Source organism: Hemiscyllium ocellatum, chromosome 39 (genome assembly GCF_020745735.1).
Source record: "Hemiscyllium ocellatum isolate sHemOce1 chromosome 39, sHemOce1.pat.X.cur, whole genome shotgun sequence".
In the NCBI taxonomy this organism is placed as follows: domain Eukaryota; kingdom Metazoa; phylum Chordata; class Chondrichthyes; order Orectolobiformes; family Hemiscylliidae; genus Hemiscyllium; species Hemiscyllium ocellatum.
Genome location: NC_083439.1, coordinates 24,526,865 through 24,542,440, shown reverse-complemented (window position 1 = coordinate 24,542,440; position 15,576 = coordinate 24,526,865). Strand labels below are relative to the sequence as shown.

The 15,576-nt window shown below is 39.7% G+C and overlaps 1 protein-coding gene across 4 annotated transcripts in view; it reads left to right on the top strand.

Moving 5' to 3' along the window:
* Window positions 1-15,576, top strand: part of LOC132834396 (protein unc-13 homolog A-like) — a 575,505-nt gene that overhangs the window by 199,073 nt on the left and 360,856 nt on the right. For 2 of the 4 annotated variants that reach the window (XM_060853267.1, XM_060853268.1), the window contains exon 1: window positions 12,068-15,068. The exons of the other annotated variants lie outside the window; for them this stretch is intronic. In XM_060853267.1, coding sequence (XP_060709250.1) covers window positions 12,068-15,068 — 3,001 coding nt within the window. Of the gene's footprint in view, window positions 1-12,067; window positions 15,069-15,576 lie in introns of those variants that run through there. 4 annotated transcript variants of the gene reach the window in all.

The following is a 15,576-nucleotide window of genomic DNA, read 5'->3' as shown; positions in this document are numbered from 1 at the left end:
ACATTGGAATAAAGTGCAAGAATTTTACATTTTATTATATGTTGGAGCAATCATCAGATCAGGTAACAAAGTAATAATCTGCTATACACTGCACCCTATTATACAAAATGGTTATGTGGTTGCTGCAATAGGTCACGTTGAGCTGATAAATGAAAGGTCAGGTACAGCACAATCCTGGCAAACAGATTTCCTCACCAAGCCTAAGGGAGAGCTTCGCACTGTTATCAGTATTGCAGCAAGCAATGCATCTGCTGTTGGCTGTGGGTCTGTGACAATGTTGCATGTGTAATATCTGTGTGCAGGGTTTGTTTTTCTTATGTGGTGAGCTCATTTCACACTGTCTCCAAGCAGGAAGACACGTTACCAGAGGGGAGAGAGACTGGTGTCCGTGCCATTCAGAATGTGGGCAGAAGAGTATAAAGCTGTGGCACAAAGACGGTTGCTGTGTGAAGTTGAAGCTGATGCACACGATGATAGGATTGTCAGGCTGGTGTGGCTGAGGAGAGCTGTGCAATTCAATAGTTGTCAGGGACACCGACTCTTAATCTCGTGCTAAAGCTACGCCAAAGCAGCGTGAAAGGAAGCGGAGGGGAAGATTGTGCTTCAGGTGATGTTTGGGAATAGTGACGGCAATTTACTACATGTAGCAAGTTGTAAAGATGCAGTTAATGCTGCTTAGGGAAACCACTGGAATTCAGAGGAACAGCTAACATTGCAGGGTACCAGTATGCCTGATCGCACTTGAGTTGAAGCACTGTGGATCGGCTTTACCGTCTGTTGTAGCATTTCCTTTTTCATTAAGCATGGGAGATCAAACGTGTGCTCTTTGCTTTGTATTTCTGCACTGAAGGAAAAATTCTTATATATTCCTTTGTTTGCTGGGTAATTTTATTCATGATTACAAATCTGGAAAAATACAGGTATGACTCTTTCAGTTTCTTCTGCATCCATAATGTATAAATTACTTAATTTTAGATGTATTTCTTCACAACTGGTTTCAAAGTGCTTCAATCAATCTGCTTGACACAACTTAATACTATTAAAGATGCTCAGTCTTGTCTTTTGTTCTGCTTAAACCAATAGTAGCATCAACTGTTGTACCCAAATCGTGGACTGCTAATGTAAGTAAATCTCATTTGATACCTCAGAGCTTTAAATATAATGTATGTTACAGTTTTAGTGTCGGGGCTGTAAGATTGTAGTCCAGTGCATAGCTGAAGAACACATTAATTACTTGATTGCCACCATGTTGGTGTTACATTTTTGCTGTGTAATTCAGCAATTTTAAGTGAATTCACAACTAGACATGCAAACGTTATGTTACATCTGTTTTATGCATTCCCGTGTCCTGATTAATCTTTCAGCATGAACAGCCTGCAACATTGCCACGGACAGGCAGCCTGTTTAAAATGTATGCTGGATCTTTTTTTTTCACTACTACTATTCAGATAGCTCGACAGTTGTTCATTCAGTTGGTACCTGCTCTTTCTGCTTAGTACCAAGGGCTTCCTATTTTTGCATCTGTAAGTAATTTTAATTATTGCTCTGACATTCTGATGCTTTTTTTTAAAAGAAGGTTAAACATAACAACATGCCATGTGAGCTATATCATGTAAATCAAGACACAGCTTCATGATTCCCTCAAGTCTTTATGCAAAATAACACCTTCATTTCATGCCTGTCGGGCTTCTTGTGAAGTTTAAGAACTAATATCTGGTCTGAGGTAGAGTCTACATTTGGACTGTTAAATCTTGCATACCCAAGGAATGCCAAAATCCTGTATCTTGCATAATTGGAGCAAGGAAAATGATAAATCCATTTTAATACATGTTTATACAAGATCTTTTCCGTCTGACAATTGACGAGATCTTCCTAAATTGATGGACCTTCTATAATTTAGAAGGATTGATCAACTCTGTTTTTAGACAGTCTTGGGTCTCGGGCTGGAGTGTTGCTGTATTAACTGCTGGACAAAGTTCCTCCTATTCTATGTTATAAGTGCTAGAGAATGAACTTTGTGTGATTGAGTTGTTAGTTTACGACTTTTCCCTCTCAAGTTAAAAAAGTGTTTTTTTTTAACAAATCCTGTCAGGCTGAGTTGATGATGAAATGATGTCACTTTCTCAGCAACCTTTTCCTTTCTTTGCAAACTTCGGAATTTGCCAGCTGAAGAAAAAAGACATTGTTTACACACCTGTTTAATGAATATTATCATGGTGAAGCACATCAAATTAATTTATTGTAGTGTTTAAATCAGTAAAGCTTCCATGTTGAAGAAAAATGCATGGACAAATTGTTAACTTTAGAGACAGAGAATGGACTGCCCATCTTGTTATGAAACTTAATGAAACTGCTCCTTTGAAATCAGTAGAATGAAAACCAAGTGGATTCGCCAAAGAGATTCTCTAATTAGCCCCATGAACAAATAGATCAGGCAATGAAGATGAAAATCTGGCTCAAGTGACAACTTTACTGTTTGGACAGGTGAAAGAAGTGAAGGCAAGCCATTGTTAGGCAACGTGTACAGCATTTACTTTAGATGTCCTTGCTATATTTCCACCAATAATAATTTCTACTGTGACTTAACTGCATCATTGAACATGGATTTCCAAGAGTTCAAATTCAGTTCACAGCATGTTGAGAATTAAACAGCCCTATTTTCAATATCTAACAGTTATAGCAAGACACTCTGGCAGCAGCTCAGATCACAAACTGTTTCTTTATATAAGCCTTCGTTCATGGAGATGTGTGTTGGAAGTGGGTAATACTTGGATGTTGGCTTGTGAACAAGTATGTTGAAGAAAATCATTTTAACCATACTCATCCCACTCATTGGGATCTTATCTCCATGCAGTTTCTTCTGTTGAAATGGTGGTTATGTCGAAAGAGGTTAAACCTTTCAGAATGAACTCGGCAACAATGTTATCCTGTTCTTGATTGGCCGGATATGTGTTCCTGACAATCCAAGATGGTATAGTTGTCAGGTTTGGATCTAAGATTTGGATCTTTAACCAGCAACACATTTTCAGTTTGGATCTAAGTAGCCAAAGCTCTTGTGGCAATTGTACAGCTTCTGCCAACCTTTGGAATGGCTTGCAGCCAAACAGCAGCTTGATGTGGGCGTTAGCATGGGCATTTCATGTGCATGCCAGAAGCATGCAGAGTAGGCATTTTTGATGTTAGTCAACATCGAATGCTGATTTGATGCCAGACCTACCATTATGGTAACACCCCTTCCCCCCCCTCCCCACATTAAACATTCACAGCAGTACAATTTAAAGACACCATCAACAACTTGTAGGTTAGTCGCTTATTAGTTTCCAAGTACACTGTTTGAGTTTGTGAATTGAGTTAATGCTGGATTCTGAGCATGCCATTTCCCTCTGAATCATGAGGACTATAGTAACAATCTGCATGAGAATCGCAGAATCCATTCGGCCCATTGAATCTACACTGATCCTCTCAGGAGAATCCCATCCTATCCCCCTAACCCTGCATTTACAATTGTCTGGACCTCCCTGGGTATTACAGGCATCTAACATGTACATCTTTGGACTATGGGAGGAAACTAGTGCACTTGGAGGAAACCCACGCTGAGACGGGGAGAATGTGCAAACTCCACACAGGAAGTCTCCCAATGCTGGAGTCAAATTCAGGTCCCTGGTGCTGTGAGGCTGCAGTGATAGCTACTCAGCCAGCATGCTGCCTAAAGTTAAGGACAATTAGGTTACAGTACAGGTCAGAGATGATGCAGTGGTAACAAAGAAGCAAAGCCATCAGCAGAAGAAGGGAAGGAAGGCAAGAAGGACTCCCAAGGGGCAGCTTAACTCATCTAGGTTTCTTCCAGGACACTTTTCCCCATTGCAGGCCCAGTGCGTTGTGTGTCTGTGATTCACCAAGGAGGTCATACCAAACTCTGCAGTCTCTTGGCAGCAGATCTTCAGCTGCTGAGGAGAGCTAACATCCTGCAGTTCATCTTCCATTTGCAGCATCAAAGTATGGTAGATATTCTGTATGCGAAGAGAGGGAATATGTAGACTTTTCTCTGAACCAGCAGAAGCAGGAGGAGTGTGCACATGCCTGCTAGGAAGGATGCACACAGGACCTTTGTCTCTCCACCTGAGGCTTAGGCAGGGACACCTCCCAACCATGACACATCATGAAACCACAAATGTTGCCACTCACATTGGGTGTGCGACCATGTGCAGCATATTCTGTCGGCGAATGCCTATATTTCTGGTAGAGTCACAATATATTCGTCATGCATCAGTCTATATTGTTCCAATAGCCTTTCTTCTACCAGATGTGAGTCGAAAATGATTTCTAGGCGATGAGGGCTATCCACACTACATCTAGCCAATGACTGTCCTCCACAGTCCAAATACCAGTACTCAGATATCTGAGTTATGCTCAGACAATGAATGCCATTTACCAAGTAATTGGGAAGTTGAAACAATGCTGCCTCAACCACTCAGGAGGAGTGTACCCCTTCTCACTGGAACAAGTATTTCAGTCCTTGGTCTGTTTCAACCACTGTCATATTATGTCAAACTGTGTCAAACTGCCTGCAAAAGATAGTATCACTGTATCATTGTATGTGACCTGAGGGTGTATGGATCTCATACTCCAATTACAATGGATCATTTGAAACATGGCTCTCCACTGAAAGCATGCTCCAAAAACATAATACTCTATTGCATTTGAATAGCTTGTTATTAGCCCAGACACTTATGTGCCTGAGCAATGTAATATTTGTAAATAATTTGTTGTAATAAATATCAGTTGGATTCTTCAATGCTACAATAAGCATAGTTTCTTAAGTTACAGGAGATGACATAGGCATTGTCACACCAGGTTAAACACTTTGCTGGGAACAAACTCTCGTAAATCACCTCAACAAAGAACAATAACGCAGCACAGGAACAGGCCCTTAGCCCTCCAAGTCTGAGCCGTCACATTTTGCCCTTCCGTATTAAAACGGTCTTCACTTACAGGAGTCATATCTCTCTGTTCCCTTCCTATTCATGGATTCAGCCAGGTGCTTCTTGAATGCAGTGATTGTGTGTGCTTCAACCACCTCCTCTGGCAGCGCGTTCCACACCTTTTGTGTGAAAAACGTGCCTCACACATCTCTTTTAAGTCTCCCTCCTCACCTTGAACCTGTGTCCCCTGGTAAATGAGCCCTCCATCCTGGCAAAAAGCCTCATACTTTTCATTCTATCCATACCATTCACAATCTTATAAACTTCTCTCAACCTAGTCACTGTGAGGACCCAGCTCTTGCCATTGTGATTTGAGTACCACCTCCGGAAAAGGAGGAAGAAAAGAAGAAAGCGGTTGTCATTCCATACGGAATGTTTGTGAGCACGTCATTCAATGTGATTTAAACATGAGGTCCCTGTTTTTCACCAGTTACAGCCCATCACAAAATCCTCTTGGTCGTGATCTTGGAATAAAAGCTGCCACAAATGAAATGGCCATGCAAGCTACTGAAACGTGTATCTAATTGCAATAAATGGTGTGTAGGGATGGGCAATAAATGTCAGCCTAGCCAACGACACCCAAATACCTGTGAATGAATAAAAATACTAGCCCTTTCTGTTCCAACTTACCCAGCACTTCTTTCATATGAAAGCAAAGTACGGTGGATATTGGAAATTTGAAATTTAAAAAAAACACAGGCATAGGATTCCATTATAGTTCATTCCAAACTGACTCCTCTAAAGGATAACCTGTACAACCTCTCTCTCCATAAAACCACAGAACATAGGAGCAATGAAGGGCCATTCACCCATCAGGTCTGTTCCACCATGCCGTGAGACTTAACGACCCAACCTCTATCGCTCTTTTGGTGAAGAATTTCACAGAGGTGTTGATTTCACCTATTGCATGAGGGGAGCAGGGTCTGATGTCGGGAGAAGGTTGAGGTGGTGGGAATTGTTTAAATGGCAAGGTTTAACAACAATAAACAAGCCTACCCCACCGTTGAAGATTTTGTTCTACGTGTCAACAATCACATTTCAGAGATCAGTCAGGCCACAGACACCAATGGGAAAAAAAGCAAAAGGATTTACAGGGGCCAAATAACTGTTAACGCTCAGTCCCAGCTCCACAGAAACCATTGCTCCTTTGGATCTTGCAGCCCCAGAATCTTGCCCTGTACTCCCACTGGGTGTTGTGACCCACTGAGTGGAAACTGCCCTGGCACAAGAGTAAAACAGCTGGAATGGGACCGGGGAAGCAAGAGGTTACACCATCTGCAGATTGTGAATGATAACAGCCAGGAGAATGGCCGTGAAATAGATTGGAGTTGTCGGGTTATAGGTGGTGAAGTACCATCATTCTTACGCAGGTTGTCAGTGGTTATCGTTTCACGAATGTCCTGCACCGTCTTCTCCCTGAAGATGAACATCTGCAGCTTTGTCTGCACTCCACTGTTCAGCTCCTGCTGCTGTCGCCTAGAGTCAGTCACCAGGTACCGCAAGAAGGAGCGAAATGCATCAATCAGTGTGAAGCTAAGCTGCTTGCATGTTACAGTTCAATAGCAGGCAGCACATACAGGGCAGAGTATATGGAGGCTGTGCCAAAAATGTAAGGCACGTTGTATGAGGAGTCCATTAGATTGGGTATTTTTCCCTGATGTGGCAATGCTGGGCATAGATATTGTGGTATTGAATTATTTACTACAACTAACTATGATGTGCAAGCATTTCATTCCTCAAGCAATAAGGGTCTTGTCTAATATTAAGATATTCAGAGGGGCACACTTCCAGTTGAGTATCATGCTTCAAGTGGTCTGAGCTAAGAAGAAATATGAGGCCTTTTTCATCCGAGGTCTCATGCTACTGTGCAATGATGATACATTGATTGTGTCTCTTTAATGATTTACTGACATACTGGTGGTGTGACACAACACAATAACATGTACCAAGACTGATAGAGTTTGATGTATAATCAATGATGAATGGAGCAGTATGTTAGGCTTGTAGCATCTAAAGATGCTTTCACCCACCTTGGCCACTAATGAGAAGTCATTAGACTTCTTTCTGAGCTACATCCAGGTTCTTGGGATCAGATTGGAGGCACTTGCCGTATTGCCTATTTCTCTCGCTGGCTTCTCAACTCTTGTGTGCTTCCTAACTCACTGAAGGAAAACAATTTCTCTCGTTTTTTATTCTTTCTCTTTATCTCTGCCTGACTCCCCATGTGCATCTCTTGCACAAAGATCTCCAACAACCTTGAAACAGACTCTTTGGCTTGTTGTATCATCTTTCTACTTTCTCCCTAGTCTTCAGCTCTTGCAAGCTGCTTCACCCCATGTAGCTACTGGAGTAACCTTGTCTTTAAGAGTTGCAGTCTAGTACTAAGTAGTGATTCAACCCCTGAGATATGATACCTCATACCTGAACTTAAGAAACTACAGGTGGACTGACAATTATATTAGCTGCATATGAAGAATTAAATTTAAGTTTACATTCTTGATGACAGTAAGCCAAAACATTCTTAATACAGTATGCAGGCTCAGTCTGTTTATGGTGGTTTGCTTTGACTATGTGCCTTTTCAGATCGAAATTATTTTTGATAAACACTTTATTAAAAGAGGAACAAATCTCAATGTTGTTGAAAATTGACAGACAGTAGTACATTTGATAGGTAGGATAGAATTTGTTTTCATAGATTGAATTCTTATTTAACAACACTTTACACAAATTTATAATAGCTAAGTTGTTTTAAACTATGCATGGACTCGAAGAAACAAACTTGTGTCATGCTTTATTAAAAAAAGATATGCTTATAATTTAATGTTTTAACATTGTTACGTTTTCCTGGTGTTGCAAAAAATAAAAGAATTGTCTCAGGAATTGAAGTGTCTCTCAATTGAGACAGGTGAATAAAATTAAAGTACTATTTAATTTTACCCATTGGTAACCCTTTAAGTGGTTAGAGTAGTGATGAGGTGGTCATTTCAGTTAGAAGCATATCTTAGTACGCCCGAGCTTGCCCTGCAATAACGTACTGTATTACTTGAAGTCATTAGAAATAAGTTCCCACAAAACCTGCAGAAAATCCTACCAATTCATACTGCAATTAATATTTATGAAAATCAAGATGTCACAGGCTTCAGTAATTCGCAAAGGTTACTATTTTCTGCGTAGCTTCTTCATTCTTCGAGAACATAGATATAATAACGGAGATTCTGACATTATTGGATTGGACCTTCATTGCTCTGTAGACATTTTGAAGAAAGGCTCCACATGTTGAAAACGCTCACATATGCTTTGTGAGAGTGGTCTGGTCTTGAAGCATTGGACTGCCCCCCCATCCCCCACCCTTACCCCCACACACCTCCCGCACCTCCCCTGCCAGGTTACACCTTTGATAGGATCATCTTACTCTCAAGCCCATGTTTTGTTATGAATTTAGCCAATGCTGTGGGATGATGCTGTTAAAGAAGTTGCTGAGACCAGGTTTGTAGCAATGAAACAACATCAGTTGTTATACAGCAGCATTAGCAGCCTTGAAAGAAATCTGTTGTTCATGCAGTTTTACTTACTTACTACGGAGGTTAACATGGCACTACAAAGTAATAACAATACGTTTCTTAAAGACTTGATACATAATCACATGCAAATGAACACCATCATGTCAAGTATGACCATGACACATTCCTTCCCTTTTTATCAAAACATTAGTGGCATCATCTTAGCATTTACACATTTCCCCACACACAATCATCTTCCTTTCATGCAATTTTGCACAATTACCAGTTAAACAGTTCACTGAAGTGTGACTTTTTATTAACCTCATATGGCTCTGAGTAAAAGGATGTAGTGTTCTGAAACTTGAATGATATCTCTAAAGAAAATAATTATATTTTACATGCGATATTTATCAGCTGTGTTTTCTGTGACACTGAAGAAGTTATTTCGTATTCTAGCTAATAAAATGGACTTGAATCCTTTGCTAATGTTGATGTTTAAGCAGCAGATTCAATTCTAGAGTTAGTGTGCTGCTGTGTTGTGAAGAGACCCAACTTGGAACATTGCATTTTACCATTATGAAAAAGACTGCCCTCTCTTGCAAGGTGTTCTATGGAAACAGACATTTCTACAGAAAGACATAGAATATATGACTCATAATAGGATTTTTAAAATATAAAAACATAACATTTTTGTCAACCTAGATTTAGGAGGAACTGGCTGAACGTTGTTCTCATTTGTGTTCAGACTGATTCTTTTTTTTTTGCAGGTGTTTTGTCTCTGTAAAAAAGATTCTTAGTTTTAGTATAATCAACCCTGACCACATCAATGTGAGTTCTAACAGTTGTCAATAGTTAGGACCAAGATAGCTTAAATATTTTCAGAGGCAGGGACACAACTACTGTCCAACTGAGATTGTTTATTCAACGGAAAGAAAATTGGATTACATCCAAAATGTACCCAAGTTAGATCCTGGGACTTTGAGGCATACTTGATCAATGACTTTGACTTTGATGCTATTATTCAGCTGGTATTACAATAGGGCCCACAACTTTAGTAAATTATCATCACCTACATCAATGTTGAGTACTAATATAAAGGAGGAAACAAGAAAATGAAAGCTTTTAAAAATCCTTTGTAAGGAATGAAAAGGTGAGAACTTATAAATTAAATGTGATGGAAAAAAATAACATTAAATCTTGAACTGTTTGAGTTCATAGTGTTTTCAAAAGTTTACCTCTCCACTAGTTATTTAAATTGCATTTTCATGGGAACATTAATGTTTGTTTTAGTGATGTGATGAAAACGTACAAAAGTAGTGAGCTCAAGACGTTGCTCGATGATTTAACAAATTCTACCCGTGATGCACCTTTAGCATAATTGAAGTGTCAAAGTTTGTACTTCCATGAATCGAATAGTTTACTTTTATTTTCTGTCAAAAGTGAAAATAAGACACATTGAGAATATTTCCCCTTGTAACTCTGAGATTGCTAAACAATGAGTAATACAACTTTTTGATAAATCTTCTCTTGTGAGGCTAATTGTAACTTAAAACTGACTACAAATTCATCCTTCAGATAATAAACAAAAGTGACACTGCGTGGAGAGGAGCTAAGCACTCATTTTAGTTTGGCAATGGAAAACATAACTACATACAACGGTGAAACAGATTTCAAAGTAAATAAACAGATTAAAATATTAGCATTTTACAGATTCTTTTGGGTCACTGGGGGAGAGGAACTGCGATATTTCTTTGAATTGGTAAAAATCTGAAGTTGAAATGTGAGACACTGGGCTGGATTTCCATGGAATTGGGGACACTTTTGTGAAGGGGTAAAAATGGCAGTCAAGATCAGATTCTGGGATTTCTTGAGTTTGCTGATTTTCAGTGCTGATTTAAGGGCACAGGCTGGTTTGGCTCATAAGATCACAGCCTCCATCCTTGACCTGGCTGGCTCCATTGCAGGGACGGACACCTGCTAGTCCTCCATAACTTTAATGGTGTTGGGTTTACTTTAATGGATTTGTGGTGCATGGCACCAAGAGATATCATGAATCATAGTCTAGGTGAGGGCATCTTTAAAAATGTAATAAAGCCAATGCTGCTCATGCTAAACTATGGTCTCCCACACAGCACCCATCACCCTCATATACTCTATGCTATGATACATTCTCCACTGTATTGACAAACAACCCTATGGTAACACTAAGGTTTTTGGAAAAGTAATTAATTCACAATGTTCTACCTTTTAAACAAAATCATTTCAGTACAGGTCAATAAAATGGTCAATTATCCAGATCCTTAAATCGTCAATAGCCAAAACTGCAAGCACTTGAAACCTCTTTTTCATGTCTCACTGAACTTTGTGAAATTGACAAAAGAGTTTTGAGAGACAGAGCCGTCAATCAAGCAATTTTTTCCTGGGGATTCAGCTATTTCAACAATCCAATGCATGTCTGAGCTCTCAGTCCAGAATGCATATGTAGGTTCCACTATTCTCTTGAAACCAGCAGGCTGAGCTGGGAATTTCCATATCCCTGCTTCCCCTCTCACTGATGAAAATCCTTCCACTAATTTAGAATGCTGAAACTGAGAACTTTCAGAAGCATGTAGTTTATCTAAATTTAGGTTGTTTGTTTAGCTCCCCCACTCTGTTTATTTTGTAATTCTTCATAGCTAGTATCTTCGTATAGTATTCTTAATGTCCTCTGTTCAAATGAAGAAATTCAGACAATACCGGAGCCCCTTGCAGTTCATTCTGATAGTGCTTTGACAAGCACAATCGGCAAACTATGTTAAGTATAAATATAAAACTACAATGAATGAAGTATATATGAAATCTATTATAATGCATTCTTCGTTTCAAAAGAAGAATTGCTGTGTTGAATGAGTCAAATTCTTGTGGATAATTTTAGAAAAGTGGCCTGTGCACAGTGATGACAAAATTTGTTGGAAAAAAATGAATAGAGTGAAGATGTATGAATAAAAAAAATGCAATGCTACATGCTCAGTTTCCTACTACATACAACTTGGAGTGGAGTGTCCATAATAAAAAAATGGAACTGAAGTGTACTATTTTCTCAGTTAAATTGCATTAGTTTCACAAAGAACTGAGATGAGACTGTTACTGCAATATTTGACCACAAAAGGCATTTTAATATGTTGATGCATGTTTGTATTTTAGTAGCCATAACTGGTTAATTGTTTGCTAGCATTGTATGTTGATGTTCGCTTTGAATGCTAAAACAACGTTGATGAAAATTCTGAGTCGTTCAATGCTAATACCGTCTTTTCTGTAACAGAGGCAGACATGGGATCTCCACCCTGTTCGGCGCTGTTGCCCTTTCCCCAGGACTTTTAGCTGCATCTGATACAAATTCATTGCGATTGCGTTCTGACAATTATCTGCATTAATCTTTCACAGTCTATAAATGCTGACTTCTTGCTAAGAACTAGGACATATGGTCTGATGCTGTTGATGTGTCTTTTGCTGAAAGTGACACACTCACTCTGAGAAATGTATGGCTGGCTTGATTGCAACTGCCCTGGTTTTTGACCGAATCAGTGATACTTGTTGCCTTTCCCTATGATTTCTTCCTTTTTGAAGAATCTACTCCAGGTCTACCTTTTAAAGTTTTACAAAGGAATGTTTACTAAGAAACCAGCAAATACGACAAGGAAAAAAGAGAGTAATCTAGATAAGAAAGTACAAAAACAGCTGCAAGCTAATTCGGCACGAAATCAAAAATTCTCAACAAATCTGAAAACCACTGTCAAAAGAATAGCTAAGTGTCAATCTGCCCATAACTTATCTGTTGAAGACGAGGAAGGGAAAACAGAGTATTCACTTTCTCCTACGTTGAGTTACAGAGTGGCTATAGCAAACGGGCTGAAAAAGAATATTAGCTCATCAAATAATGACAATTTGTGTCCAGAGTTGTGGTCTGTTGATAGTGGCACCTCTGAGTTATTGAACGAAATAAGTGTTTCACAGAAAATAAAAGATCATAAGTCGCACACAATGCCAGTAAGGAGAAATAGGAAGAGTGTCAGCAGCCTAGCTGCATCTGATGGAAGCTCAGATCAAGATCGGACATTATTGAGACTTGGTGCATTGCGTAAGCTTCGCAAGTGGAAGAAAAGTCAAGAGTGTATTTCCTCAGATACGGAAATGAGCACATGGAAGAAATCTCTTGGTTTTCGAAGCAAATCCCTGGACAGAACTGGACGTCTGCAGCAAAAGAGCGGACTAGAACCTGCATTCAGTTCCACTGGCTGCATTAGTCAAACTCATGATGTCATGGAAATGATCTTTAAGGAGCTTCAGGGGATAAGCCAAATAGAAACTGAGTTATGTGAGCTACGCGGACATGTCAATGCTCTGAAAGAGTCTATTGATGAAATTTCCAGTAGCGTGGAAGTGGTGCAAACGGAAATTGAACAATTGCGCTCAGGATTTGTGCAGTCCAGAAGAGAAACCAGAGATATACATGATTACATAAGACAAATGAACTATCAAGGAAATAATGTAAGTCTACGATTTATTAATGTGCCTGAAGAATTGCATGAAAACACAGAAAACATAATTTATGGAATTATAGAAGAGAAACTAGGACTTACAGATGCACGAAAAACTGTTCAGATTGAACTTGTGCACAGATTAGGGCAACAAAGAGACTGTGCCAATGCCAAGCCTCGTCCCATTCTTGTATATTTTGACAGTCCCCAAAACAGGGATTTAATTCTTAAAAAATGTTACAAGTTGAAAGGCTCAGGCATTGGAATTTCTACAGAGATCTTTTCTGATCTGAAGGACAGAAAGGAATTTTCACTTCCATCAAAATCCCAGACATACGAAAGTATGAATATGAAGTTAGCAACCACAGAGGAGGAGCCCAGAGGAGATGGGCTGACATCACCTGAATCGAGTGACAAAGATCAGGAGGAGGACCATAACAATCACAGTTTTGAACTGAGTTCCAAAACGGTTTTTGAGAAAGTGTCCATTGCTTCAAAATTAGGCCCAGAATCTCACAACATTGTTAACATTGACAGAACTGTAGTTTGCAGCTCATATTCAGATTCAACACAATTATGTACTGATGACAGCCTTCACTCGTCTCCATTTGAAGAGACCCAGAAACAGATGGAACCTTATTACAATGAAGTGGCTCCCTCGTGGCTCCAGAACGATTACACTGCGACCAAACTCAGCCGTTCAGAATCTGATTTTTCTAAACTCTGCCAGTCAATATCTTACTCTGAAGATTTTACAGACAATCAGTACTTCATCAGAGCTGATGGTGCCTCAGTTGTGTCATCTTCAGAAAAAGACATTTGGTTAAGAGGTAAGGAAGAAGCGGCAGCTACCTGGGCTAACAATGTGGGGACTCAGCAGTATGACTATGAAGATCAACTTTATATGGAACAAAATGAAGTAGAGAACACAGAGACCGCTGATAGTGGCATGAGCAATGGAATGCTTTGTGTTTCTGGTGATAGAAGTCATTACAGTGACTCACAGTTGTCTTTGCAAGGTGATCTTTCACCATGGAAAGAATGGCAACATTTAGAACAAGGCACAGACTCTGGTCTAGACACCTCACAGCATGTTTTTACATCCGAATTAAATAGCCCGTCGGAGCAAAATGTCTTAGACTATACGACGGACTTTGATGCAAATTACCAGGCTGTTGGCCAAGGATATGAAGAAGAAACGTTCGATACAACTCTTGACACCTCAGAATGTTCTGGTTTTGATAGGGAACCTCAGAATCAGTGGGAAAGCACATATGACCCCTATCGTGATTCATATCCTAGTGATAATTATCAGTATCAAAATAGATATTCGCTAAGATGTCGTAGTCAGAGTGAGCTTCCTAGTGACACTGATTCAATTGAGGTGCCAGCTAAATCCTGGCATAGCCGCCTGAGTATTGACCTCTCGGATACAGGATTCAGCTTCCAAAAATTTGGATCGTCACTTCAACGCGCTAAGTCTGCCCTAGAGGTTGTTTGGAATAAAATGGACTCCAGAAGTACCCAAAGTCTGAGTGAGGATGGAAAAAGAGGCAGTTTCATGGGACGGTTCAGGACTTTGTCTCAATCCACAGCAGATGAATCGTGCACTACCCTTGATTCAGACTTGTACTATGAACCCTATTATTACAGAGCTGAGGAAGATGAGAGCAGTGAGCAGGCAGGGGAAAACGAAATGGATTATGTTGAGGTGATGGAGGAAGTGCTTGCAAAACTGGAAAATAAAACATTTCCCAAATCAAGCGATGAGCAGATGTTGTCACCTGAGCGTCTGGAAGAATTTACAGCCCCAGATTTACAAGGAGACAGTTATGAGATCCCTTATGAGACGAGCAATGATGAAGAGATAGAATCCCCAGCTGTCATCTCAGCAGAACCCGAACAAGATGAACATCAGAGTGTATCAGGAGAATCTGAAAATCAAACCATCCCAGAGGAATGTCCTGAAGTTCCAAAAAAAGTCAAAATAAGACCCACATTCAAACAAGCTGCTTGCAAAGCATATAGACAACAAGTAGCAGAAATGGAAGAGAGGATTCTTTCTGCAGGTACCTGTACTAAATGTTTGGAAATAAATTGAATATAACACTTGTTGAAATGCAGAGGGGAACCTAACCAAAGTCAGAAGTTAAATATAATGTGCAAAGTATTGGGTATCTAATAGCAAGATTTGAATTTTTCTACTGAGTTCCTGAGTTAAGGTACATGTGCACTGCTAATTGGTGTGCCCAGCATCCTGCTGGCAGTAGGAGAGAAAGGATTACCCTTTGGATTTCAAGCTGCGATTTGAGTTCAGGGTGAGAAGATGTGACAGAAAGAGAGATAGGGAAACTTGCTGTTGACTGGCCACTGAAAGCCAAGTCCCCAGAAATTAGGCTTTAGCCTTAAAATTGAACAAATAAGACAGAAATGAACTCCGATTTTTGTCACTTTGTGAAATTCTGACTCTGTAGGCGGTCGTGTGCTTATATATTACAATATCACACAGAAATAGCAACTCCTGTTTATCCCATACGTTTTACTTTTTGGATTTTCTATTCTTTTTGGATTTGTTGT